Genomic DNA, 13236 nt, shown 5'->3' on the forward strand with positions numbered 1-13236 from the left:
ATAATGAAGCAGTATCATGGAACACTAGGGATGCATTCAAATATTACGGTAAACTAGTTTATGAGCTGTTGCATGAACAAACCATGGTTAACTGTAATGTTCAAGTTCAGACTGTCCAACAAACCCAATATGGTTGCAAGGCACTAAATAAGGATTTCAAAGTAGGATTTGTATATGGCTTTTTAATGACAAGTTTTAATAACGAGTGTGCTATGGTATCTGAATTAGGGAATTACAATTTGTTGATTGTGCCCATGAGTGAAGGCACTGAAACAGCAACTTAAGAAAGCACAGCATAGCAAAGATGTCTTGGCTGCTGGGAGAAAGGAAAGGGATATATGCAAGATACAACACAAAAATCATGATTTAAGATGAAATCAGGATAAGCCGCCTACATTCATATTTTCCCCCCAAATCAACAATCAAGATAAACCGAACAAATTATTTCATGAATGCTAACTCTGATGTGGCCTGCAATCTTGAAGAGCTGATCAAATGAGAACTAGAACAGCTGAGGTGGAGGGAGATTGTCAACTGACCAAATACTGATCAAGAATTCAAAGTGGTAATTTAGTATACCTGTAACACAGAGTATACCCGCCCCAGTTATAAAAAAAATTAAGCTCGTTCTGCAACAATGAAGTTCTAAGCCACTATCATCAATTATTGTGCATAACTAACAATGAATTGAGCACAAGAAAAAGTGACCTCCATCCAGGGTGCTTGTTGATCCGATTGCAACACTTAGAACTTCATAAGCTGGTGCTACAGGATACAGGGCCCGTATGGACAAAAAGCTACACAGCCAGGGGGCTACCGCAAATAAGAATGAGTTAAATCACTCCCCTCATCCTTCACCCCATAGTGCTTCCATCAGCAAAAAACATGGGGTGATTATGCCTGGCTTCCCTTCCTTGTTACAGACCCTTAGGATGTGGGGGGGGGGAGTTGTCCCCCCAAGTCCTGTAACTTTCAGTATCAGCTTTTTACAAGTCTTGAGGTTTACTGGAAGAAGCGGGAAAGCTCTGAATCGGCAAGAACCTTCTGCTGGCATTTCACTGCACCTGACCCAAAGTAATGGAAATATGCCAACGATATTTTAATACACCAGACTGTTCTTCTTATCTTTTATTTAGAAGCCAAAGAATTGCAAGTTTTGTTTAAAATTAAAAACATAAATACGAAAGGCTTCAGTTTTACAACGGGATTCCTACTCCTAAATAAAACTAATGTATGGCTGGGACCAAACAGTCCTCATTCTTGCCTTTGACATCCCTTGGCTGAAGAATCCAATTAAGAAGGCAGGTTGCTATTTACATAAAAGTATTCTCTACCTCCTGGAATGTGTGTAATGTTCAAACATTTCATCAGATAACAGGTCCACTGACCAGCATCTTAAGCCCTAGTTTTTTTCATCAGCTTCAGAGATGCTAAAAGCACACCAGCTTACAATTCAGTGCTGAATAAACAAAACAACCTTCCCCAGGACTTGTTTCTCTAGGGTATAAATCCACAAATCATGGGTGCCCTAACCAGAGGATTAAAACCAACCACTATTCCAAAAGGCATACATAGAAATCTTGATGCTTATAGGGATAACAGGCAAATTAACTCAACTCAGTCGTTCCTTCTTCACTTTCAGTCAGTTCTATTTACATCACTTTTCTAACCCTACAATGCTTCAGAAGCCTTAAAATGAAAGACACGTCACCAAAATCTCAGAACAGCTCCACATCACAAAACACACTGGCACAGATGAAACTGACAGTGGAATACAGTAATTCGAGGATACAGAATACCTTACCAAAGTCTTTAAATTAAGTCTACATTTGGGGGCTGTGTTGTACCTTTCAGAGAACTCACAAGTCACCCCATACCAAGCATCACAGGATTAAAAGTGCAACTTCTCTTTCATCAAAAAGATCTACATTACCTATATTTCTGTGACAGAACTGTACGTGCTGCATCTTGTTTTTTACTCTAGCTCATCATCCCTTTTAAGACTTGCAATTTGGTTTTATTTTCCAGCAATTATGTTAAGGCAAAAATCTTCAAACCAAGATAACTCTCGTCTCCACACAACAAGAAGCTGAACGTGACTATACAGCGAAAACCACTTATCAGCAAGTGAAGAGAAAGCCGGGTAACATGGAAAGAGCTAGAAGCTAGGTAGGAGGAGACAAAGCTGTGTGAGGAAGAACAAGTATAGGCATGTACATCATGCACTGAATGGAGTTACCAACAGCGAAGAAAAGTAAAGTTCTTAGGCATGAGAGGAGCAGGCAGCAAGGACATTAAAATTTATGACATCCCCCCATGTGACAAAAACTATTTACCTGCCACTGCCATGGTTACTGTTCTAATAACCAACCAAGGATAATATCCAATTTTGAACAAAGCATCTCTGTCTACTTTGACATGGAGTACAGCATATCTTTCATATTCTTAAGTAAACCCTTAATATTTCTCATCTGTTTGGTACCTTTCCATAGATGTTCCAAAAATGTATGTTATCCAATTTATGCACATAGTTAGATGAACAACCACTACTGATGAAGTGTAGATTTAACAGAGAGGATAAAGCAGTAACTAGGGCAGAGTCATTGTCCAGCAGTAAACTATACTACCTTTGGTAACAATTAGAGATGGGCACGAACTGGAAGAAAAACTAACTTTGCGGTTCGTGTTCGTTGCGTTTCACAAACCACAAACTTTCATGAACCTGCCCCGGTTTGCAAACCGGCTAGTTTGGTTCATGAAAATATCACTTCTGGGTCAATAGAAGGTCACTTCCAGAACAGCAGAAGGTCTGCAGAAAGTTCACCCCTGTTACCTAGGAAACTGATTGATCAGCGCCAGGCTGTCTGAAGCGACAAACCAAAAAATGAACCAGCCTAAAGTTCATCAGAAATGGGCTCTGACAAACCGCCACTTCACAAACTGGCCCGGTTCGTGCCGAACTTTGGTTCGTGTTTCAGTTCGTGCCCATCTCTAGTAACAATACAAAAGCTATCACAATAATCAAATTCAGAAAAGACAGTGCAGATGTTTCAGATACCCTTACTTAACCAAAAGACACTTGAGAACACATTTAAAAAATTAGATACTACAAATTGGTGAGGAAAAACTAGAACATACATACATCTAAACTTAGGATTTTAAACTTATGATATTAACTTTGGAAACTCTATGACAACTCAATGGAAATATCTGCTTTTTATATCTGGAGTAAAAATCAAAACAAAAAACCTAAACAGGATGTTAAGACACAAAAATAAATAGTTGGGAAAGAGTGAAGATAGCATATTAGTTCAATTTAGAATGTACCACATGGCAGTGGTCATGTAGCCAAGAAGACACTTATGAAGCGGTACTTCATTTAAACACAGGCCAGTAAGAGAAACGTGCACCTAGAGTACTAAAAAAAAAATTGAAAAAAAGAAGATATGGAAAGTAGACACAAAAAGAGAAACAGCTGTATGAAAGAGTTTCATACTGAGTTAAGCAAGATCTTCACAGAGAGCCAGTTTGGTGTAGTGGTTAAGAGTGCGAGACTCTAATCTGGAGAGCCGGGCTTGATTCCCCACTCCTCCACTAGAAGCCAGCGGGGTGACCTTGGGCTAGTCACAGTTCTCTGGAGCTCTCTCAGCCCCACCCACCTCACAGGATGTTTTGTTGTGGGGATAATAATGGCATATTTTGTAAACTGCTCTGAGTGGGCATTAAGTTGTCCTGAAGGGCGGTATATAAATCGAATGATGTTGTTGTTATTTTCAATGCCTGTTTCATTCTGTTTCCTTAATGCACGTCAGTTTACAAACTTGATGTATAATTGTTTTTACATGAAGTAGTACATAAGACTACAATGTTATGCATGTTTATTTTTGAACTGAAATAAGGCTCTTCCTTATAAAGAGTCTGAAGCAATTCACTTGAGGCTCTCGTTCCAGTATGGTCTCCTTTAAGCAGTAATCAAATCTATGCCTTCTTTATTTTACCACTGTTACCTGACAAGGTGTCCCCATGCAAGTTACTGGGCAAGGGGGCTTACTTATGAGTAAAATTATCTGCAAGCATATGTACCTGGATGCAAGTCCCATGGAAGCAATTCTTATTAATTGCAATGGCACTTACTTCAGGTAAAATGCTTAGACAGAAGTCTGATCCCAAGTCCCACTAGATGGCTAGATCAAAGCAATTTTCAGAGAGGTAGTTCCTCTATATTTTATAAGGAGGGGACACACTATATCCAACCTACTACTAAATAAATTACCCTGAAGATATACAAAACATGTCAGGAAATTTTCATTAAACTACTATTGTACCTTAGTGGCTTTCCCTCAGTATTACCTCCCACCACCACCACCGGTTTTCAGGGCAGGCCCCCTACCCTCCCTTTTTCCCAAGCTGCTGCAAGACAGTCATTTTTAAGAACTTTTCAGAAAAGCCAAGAATTAGGGTCAGACACTGTTGATCATTCTGAAGAACACATAACGTGAGTCACCACAGTCATTATAAGGTTGGTTGACACAGCAGGCAACCAAGTTAGTGTTGTCATCTTTAAGAACAACCAGACATTTCTGTATTCATAGATTCCATTCTTGTGATTAGCAATGATTAAAATTAAAAAAAACACATGCACCCCAGATGCAAACGTTTCAGGTGCAGCATATTTAGTTCACTGCTTTCTTTACTGCTTTAAATGACATTTAAAACACATTCTGAGTCTGTGAAACTTGCCAAGCTATACAATATTACTATAATGTTTCAGAACATTTTAGCAAAGCATATTTCCCCCTATAAATATGCCTGTTAGGTATGATGTATCTTACCTATACAAGTCCATCCACACACACCCCGTAACAAAACTACTAATCCAGTCTCATCTCACAATAAAAGATCCATAGCAAATTAAAAGTACGTTTTCAATCTGTTGTTAAAACTGTGCAATACTGTAGTGAATCATGTAATCAAGTTTCCTCAAAGCTAAAATGATGCAGAGACCCATTAGATAGTTCTTTCAAAGGTTTGGGAGAGGAGAAGGGGTCTCATAATAGGAGAGACAACTGGAACTTTTATTGTACCCCCAGCTTCTATGGTATTTTTGCAGATCTTCCAAAGTGACAAGCACAGGCCATATTACCTACACGCCACTGTACTAGTCTCATGTTTCTAAACCTGTGAAATCTCACTACCTAGCAAGCATACAACTCATACCTATCTTGCTGTTGATTTCTGATTAAATATAACTGGCATAGGCACAAACAAAAACAAGCATTCTGAATATTAGGATCCAAGGTGTTCTTGACTTCTCAAGATACCCATACAATGACTCGCAAAAAGATGCTGTTGTACATTCTATCCACGTTGCAATTTTCATCATGCAGTGACTTGCAGTAGCACTCATAAATGAAAACAGCCTTAATTCTCTGTAAAAATAAAGCAGCAAAGAATTTAAGACCAGAGAGCTGTGTTAACAAAGAGAGGAGGGAGAAAGAACAGAAATAAAGTAGCAACATAATATTGAAATAGCTTTTATGAATGCAACACAATAAGCAATGTTGGCAGCCATGCAGGAAAGCAAAAAATTGACACTTTCTGCCCCCTGCAGTTTATATTGATATCTGGATTTTGAAGATTCCAGGCCTAGAAAGAAAGAAAAGGGAGACTAGGTTCATTAAAATAATTTTAAAAATCAAATGACTGAGTTCCTCAGTCATTTGCTGGAGAGATCACAAGGAAAACTAGCTTCACAAGGCTGTGTTCTTTTGTAAAATACTCTTTTTTGTCACTGAACTGTTTACTATCCACCCTTCCCACTACTGCTCGTATAAACAGGCCTAATGTTGGCATTTCTATTTTCTCCCATTGCTGCACCTTCAGTACCTAAGTTCAACACAGGATTAGAACCCATTCAAGCCATTTTTCATTTGCATTTTAAGATGTTACACAAACCAGTAGAAAAAGCTTTCCAACAAAGAATTACCTCCAAAACTCCTATAGACTCTGGCAGAGATATGCCACAAAAATAAAGCACAGCTGTGAAGCAATTATAATAGAAACTGCTATATCAAGATATGTATGTTTTATGCCTCACTTAACCCCCAAAACCACATATACGCCCTCCCCCATGTTGAAATTATGTGTGACAACAATTGATAGCTTACAGGAAATATTAAGAACAAAAATCTTCAGCAGCCTAAGCTTCCATATAAGGGAAGTTTTTAAAACGAAATTTATTTAATTGTTGTTGTTGATTTATAGTCCACCTTCTTCACTGAGATCCAAAGCTGATTGCAATACTGCAAGTGAATACAATATAATCAATAGCTAGGCCATTCACAGAGAAAAATACAACATGATCAACAGTTAGGACATTCAGTGAAAAGAGATGCAATAGGATATGAAAGCTGCAAAAATGAAATACTAGCAGAAAGTCGAACACATAGATGAAACCTTTCTGAATTAAAGCATAAATAATTAACATGACATCTTTAGCAACATTGAACTACCCAGTAGGAAAGTATCTGCATCAGCAGACAGTACCCAATAGCCTAGCCTATAGTCCCTGCCCCTTACCAAGGTATCTGAGCTATGACTTATGACACAGCCCCATAATCTGAGAATGTAGCACTAACAGCACTAAGAATCCATACTTGCAGCATTTCCCTTAGCTCCAATTAAATTCCAGAATGATTAACATACACCAGTATAGTTTGCTTTAAAAAAATCTTTAAGCATCAAGAAAGAATATGGGGGCTAAGAACCCAGTCCCAAACAAAATTAAACTAAAGATTCAGTTGCATCAAAATTAGTTAAGTTTCAAGATGATGGAAAACCAAGAACTTCAGACTGTGGGCAGAGGAATCAAGCCAATGAACTGCCCCTATGTACATCAACTGACACAAGGAGAGTCCAATGACAACTTCTCGCTCTGCTGTGCTTGTTTTCTACTTGCAGGGAATGAATTTTGCATGAGGAGCATTCAAAAACACTATCCCACATCTACACTCTGAAGTGGTATAATCCAATCTACCAGCTGTTTCTGCTGTGTATGTAGATGAGGCTTTAAGCAGTCTGCATGGAAGTTTTGAGGCTTAGGTTGGTGGTTAAATATGGCGCACCGCTACGATCCTAAATTCTCACCCAGTCAAGCCACTACATACAGCACTGGGCAGACACACATTTATGGAATCAGTAAGCACCCTAATTTAAGAATAGGCAGGTTGCACTGGCAACAAATAAATGTGTCAAAGGCCCATTTTTAGACAGCATCATCACTGAAACTTACTAAATGCATGTCACCAATCAGCTGTTCTTCACACACGCCTTTTAAATGCTTTTTCCAAATGACACTAAGCAAAATTATTCAGCTTCAAAGGTTGCCATAGTGATCACCATCATCAGTTCAATTTGCTGGTCAGCCACCTAGAGATTTTATACTATGTATTTCAAAATCTGGTATACCAATCCAATAGTGGCACCTAGATATTAAATGCTGGGTCATTCAAAACCCCTGAAGTTGGTATCTAGAAAATGAAAGCTTTTCCTGGTTTTGTCACACTACTGATTTTCAGAGTCCATTCCTTTTTGGCCCTCAAGACAACCATTCGTCAACAGATACTAGGAAAGGCCAACTTCAGAATGAGATATTAGTTGATGCTCAGAAACTAGCAAGGAAGAAAAAATTAGAGATACGTATCTGTTTACATTTCAAAGCCGTGTGTATGGTGGAGGTGGTCACAGAATTTAGTTTTTTAGAAAAGTAATGGGACTGTTCAAGGAATTTTCTTCCCCATTGTTATTCCGCTAACATGCGTGCTCTGATCAACTGATACTTCAACATGAGAAATAAAAATCACACCCAGAACCATTTGTATCGATTGTATTCTTCACAGGTCAATTTGCTTCCTCAGTCTACTTCCATCTCTGCCTACACAAAACACCAAATCCAGGCATAACCTCTCCCCAGTCCTTGCCCCAATGCTTATCTAAAACACCTCATCATCCTGCTCACTCCCTCAACCTCACACACCTCCCCCAATAGTTCAGTAAGCCACCTACTAGAGAAAAATTAAGAAAATCGCTTCCCTCTATTTCGGTCTTCCTTCTCTAAAAGGCATCACTCCCTTCTGCTCCAGACAGAGACCTTAAATAGGAGAAAGCTCACCAACAATAGGCACCCTGCCTCTGCCCCAATCAAACACACAAAAGCAAGGGGCAGCATGCTATTTTGCACTGGGAGCTCTTGATTCTCCCTCCCTTCTCTTTCCCTCTTTCTCCCACCCTCCCTCATGCATGCTCTGCAGTTGCTGGATTCCGGGAAACCCCTACTCCCTCCAACACCTCCAGAAGGAAGAGAAGGCGGAGAGGTCCTCTTACGCCAAACTGTGGGGTCAGAAACCCATCAACCTCTGCAACCACCTCCCCCTACCACATAGAAGCTCATTACACTTCTTGAACTGGGGGAACGTTGATTACAGCCACGGGGCAGACTGCCTATATATTTTGGGCGGGGATATGAAAAAAAGAAAGAATCCTGCCCCCCAGTGGAGAATCGCAACCAGGAATTATTACAGGAGAACAGAAAAGGAAAGCAAGTGAAAGCCTAGTTGAATTGCTGGTGTCACCACAGACCCCTTGTATATTGTATAACTGTATAGCCCATTATAATTATATATGCCATACACAAAAATGTGTGTGTATATATATTAATGATGTGATGATGAGTACTGCATATCATTTACATGTCACACAAACACAGGCCTCATATATTCAGATAAGATATGTAACCATATCATTATATAGGACATCCTTTATAATGTGATATATAGCATGTATATAGCATATACAGTATGTGTGAGATATACAGCAACATATACAGGACATTTATTTCATTGTGTTGGGACATAAACCGAACATGGGGTATGTCTATGTAAACATATATAGGAGATCTATATATCATACACATAAGAGAACCACCCCATCACATAGGTCTCACTGTTTATGAAGTATACTTATATATGTGTCTCACAACATGTATGTCTCTCATGGACATCTGTATATCCCACTATAATGAGATGTATCAGATATAATCTGATGAGATCTACATCTCATTATGAGGGGACATACAATACATGTGTGTGTCTTTACATAAAAACAAGTAAAATATCATTATAGCCTCTTTCTTTGAGCCTCCCTAAGGGGGGGAGGACAGGGAGGCCCCCTCCCCGTTTACCTTGCGCTTCCTGGTCTCGGCCGACCCGCTCCACACGAAGCACTGGTAGATCACTCGCAGGTTCTGCTTCCAGTTCTCCACCTTGAAGCCGGTCACATGGCAGCACCCGGCGGCCGGCGGACTCATGTCAGACCCCCCCACATCAATCCGCCCGCCCCGCCGGCACGACGGCTCTGCTGCTCACAGACTCCGGGGTGGCGGCGGCGCGGGGGGAGGCGAGGCTCAGATTTGGGAAGGGGAGGGAGGGAGGAGATGGCGGAAGCGGAGAAAAGGAGGAAGAGGAGGAGGAGGGAGGCGAGGAGGGGGGATCACATCCACACAAAAATCACACACGAGAAGCCGGAGGGAGGGAGGGACGGGGGGAGGGGGACGGAGGGGCCCCTCCCCCCGCCGCCGAGGGGAGGGGGAGCCGGTCCGCCGCCCTCTCGCCTCTCGGAGGGGGGGGGGGCGCTGCGGGCGGGCGGGCCGGCCACCCCCAGGGCCTCCGCCGACCGCGGGGGGAGGGAGGGGCGGCTTCCCTCGCTCGCTTCCCTCAGCGCCGCCCCGCCCCCGGCCGCTCCGAACAAAGCGCCGCCGCCGCCGCCGCGGAGGCACAAAGATGAGGAGGCGGCGGCGACTGAGGGGGAGAAATGCGGCGGCGGCGGTCGGTCGGGCGGCCTCCCCTCAGTCAGTCCGTCCGTCCGTCTCCCCGCCCTCACGGAGGCCTCGCAAAAAGGAGGGGGAGGGAGCGAGGGAAATCCTGGCGGCGGCGGCTGAGGAGACGCGGCGAGAGGGGCGTGTTCTCGCTCCCGCCTTCGGTTCGCCTCCCGGCAGCCAGCCCGCTTTGCCGCCTCCCTGTCTCTTTAAATCGCTCCCCTCTTTTGTTCCGCCCCCCCACGCAGTGTTGAATGGTTCCTCCCTCTCCCCCCCTCACAGCGCTGCGAACTCAACCGGGACAAACCAAGTGAAGGAAGGAATGGGGGGGAGGGAGGATGAGAAGAGGAAAAGGAGACGGGCCGAAGAAGGCGACTCGGTGCGCCCGCCCCTGAACCGCAAGGGTCGCGCCTCGATTGGTCGTGGCTTGGGTGATGTCCCGCCCCTCCAGCGCTTCTCATTGGAGAGGAGGAAGAGAAAAGGGAAAGGGGGCGGGTCCGCCTGTGTAGTCTCGCGGTTGATTGACAAAGGAAGTTTGGGAGACACCAAGAGAGAGAGAAGGGGATGGGGAGGAAAAAAAGGAAAGAGCACGTGCTGCGACTGGGGCTTCCCGATTGGTCGGGTTTTGGTTCGCTGGGGCGGAGGGAGGATGGGGATTGGCTGGGAAGGGCGTCACAGGTTACGTCCCGCCCTTTCAGGAGGAGGAGGGAGGAGGATGTGGACTGGCATGGCAGAGGCTGAAATACTGTCATATCCGCTTAGCTTTGCAGCTTCTCTGTTGCCCCAGCGATTTCTTGTAAAGAAGGGGCGGAGCTGGGCTTGGCTGATCAATTAAACCCTTGCCAAATTAGCATCGGGGTGTCTTCCCCCCTCCTTGCAAGGCCCCAAATTCTACAGGATCTCTTTGCTGGCCACCCCACACATTCCCTGTTGCATCCCCGCCAGTAGCTACCTCTGCTGCATTGTTACATGCTTTTGCCTGCACGTGCTGCTAACCCCCACCCCCGCACAAATCTCTTCTTTGTAATAAGGACTTTCTGGTGAGGAGAAAGTCGTCCCCCCATTCCTCTCACTAAATAGAAACCGCTCTGAGAAAACTAGTAAATTTCCCCTCGCAAGCATTTCGACCTCTGGGCCCCAGTCATAATACAGACATTTGACAAGCAGATCAGGACTGTGCATATAATAATGGTGGGCAAACCGTGATTATAGACGTAAAAGGATGCTGCAGAGATCTTAGCAGCTGAGGGCCCAACAGGCCTAGGTCGAATGTGCTATCAGGGGAATTAGGAAAGCAAGACATCTTAAGTAGGAGAAGGGATTGTCTTTCCACTTCGAACTGTCGATGGTGGATTTCACAAAGTTCCTTCACATAAAGAACTTGGTGCAAACAGAAAATTGGCACCACTGCCCTTTCAGGCTCTGGTGCCATTTTGCAGTAATTCAGCAAGATGAGGAGGAGAAAGGGAAAGAGGAAAGAGTCTGTTACATGTTCTCAAGACCCTTCTGCAAACATGGTGGTGTCCCTCTGGCTGCCTACAAGCTTCTCTGAGGCATGCAGGTAGCCAGAGGGTGATATTGTGGACATCAAGGGCATGGGCACGGTTCAGAAAAGCACACCACACAAATGTTACCACAGCAAGCGTATGCCACATTACTCAGCATGCTGTGGGCATTCTTGTGAACAAGGAGGGTAAGGGCAAGATTCTTGCCAAGAGGATGAATGCGCGTATTCAGCATGTTAAGCATTCTAAGAGCAGAGAGAGCTTCTTGCAATGTGTGAAGGAAAATGAAAGAAAAAGGAAGCAAAGGGGGGAAAGGCACTTCGTTTGAGCTGAAACTCCAACCGGCCCCGCAAGAGAAGCACACTTCGTGACAACCAATGGCAAAGAGCCAGAGCTTCTGGAACCAATTCCATGGTATAATGTATATGGGCAAAATAAAATCCTTTAGAGAACTGAAAAAAATTGGCACTGCTGCAGGAAGCTTGCTTTACTATCAACTGGGGCGGGGGGCGCGGGGGCACATTGCTTTTCCACCTAAGAGAAAGTAAGTGTTATGTGGGCATGGGGACTAAGCAAATACAAAGTTTTGTACCAGTGGTACTTCTCTTGATTACACTGAAAACAGAATAGTAAGAGTTCAGTAGCACCTTTTAGACTAACCAACTTTAGCATAAGCTTTTGAGAACCACAGGTCTCTTCATCAGATGCATGCATGTGGTTCTTGAAAGCTTATGATACAATAAAGTTGGTTAATCTTAAAGGTGCTACTGGACTCTTTACTATCTTGCGACTGCAGACTAACATGGCTAACTCTTCTGGATCTGTTGAAAACAGAGTAGCTTCATTTCTTGTGTTCCGTCTGCCGCAAAAGAAAAGTATAGACACTGGCTGGTTGTGGTTAAGGAATGAGGGTTTCATAATAAAATACTTCTGGTGCTAAGGTCCGAAGTCTGGCAAACAGAAGGGCCAGACAGCCTGATGGCCTCTTGCAAAAAGACACCCATGCAGAAGGAGGGAAGAGAATGCGGAAATGTTCTAAGAGACAATGGCAAGGGATTGACTTCCTGATGTCATCTGAGCCACGGCCAGTCTTAGTAGCCAATACGGATTTTGATGGACCAATTATCTGAGTCAGTACAAGGAAGCTTCCTGTGTTCAAGAGTGATAAAGTCCTGGCTTGAACTGTCTGCAGTTCCTCCCTTGGATTAGCTGCCCCAGTGACACGAAACAAAATAGCAAAGAGTCCAGCAGCACCTTTAAGACTAACCAACTTTATTGTAGCATAAGCTTTCGAGAGCCACAGCTCTCTTCGTCAGATGCATCGTCAGATGCATCTGACGAAGAGAGCTGTGGTTCTCGAAAGCTTATGCTACAATAAAGTTGCATCTGACGAAGAGAGCTGTGGCTCTCGAAAGCTTATGCTACAATAAAGTTGCATCTGACGAAGAGAGCTGTGGTTCTCGAAAGCTTATGCTACAATAAAGTTGCATCTGACGAAGAGAGCTGTGGCTCTCGAAAGCTTATGCTACAATAAAGTTGCATCTGACGAAGAGAGCTGTGGCTCTCGAAAGCTTATGCTACAATAAAGTTGCATCTGACGAAGAGAGCTGTGAGTCTCGAAAGCTTATGCTACAATAAAGTTGCATCTGACGAAGAGAGCTGTGGCTCTCGAATGCTTATGCTACAATAAAGTTGCATCTGACAAAGAGAGCTGTGACTCTCGAAAGCTTATGCTACAATAAAATTGGTTAGTCTTAAAGGTGCTACTGGACTCTTTGCTATTTTGCTACTGCAAACTAACACGGCTAACTCCCCTAGATCTATGACGAGAAACAAAGAATTCGACCTTCCAGTTCAAAC

General features: G+C 43.4%; 1 protein-coding gene across 2 annotated transcripts in view; it reads right to left on the minus strand.

The window, feature by feature from the left end:
* Positions 1-10157, minus strand: part of USP22 (ubiquitin specific peptidase 22) — a 136870-nt gene extending 126713 nt beyond the window's left edge. Inside the window, exon 1 of one of the 2 annotated variants that reach the window (XM_054995476.1) lies at positions 9239-10157. In XM_054995476.1, coding sequence (XP_054851451.1) covers positions 9239-9364 — 126 coding nt within the window. In that variant the 5' untranslated portion in view covers positions 9365-10157. The remainder of the gene's footprint in view (positions 1-9238) is intronic. The other variant, XM_054995475.1, reaches the window with a different exon arrangement.
* Positions 10158-13236: the final 3079 nt, after the last annotated feature.

Source organism: Eublepharis macularius, chromosome 12 (assembly GCF_028583425.1).
Source record: "Eublepharis macularius isolate TG4126 chromosome 12, MPM_Emac_v1.0, whole genome shotgun sequence".
Classification (NCBI taxonomy): Eukaryota; Metazoa; Chordata; class Lepidosauria; order Squamata; family Eublepharidae; genus Eublepharis; species Eublepharis macularius.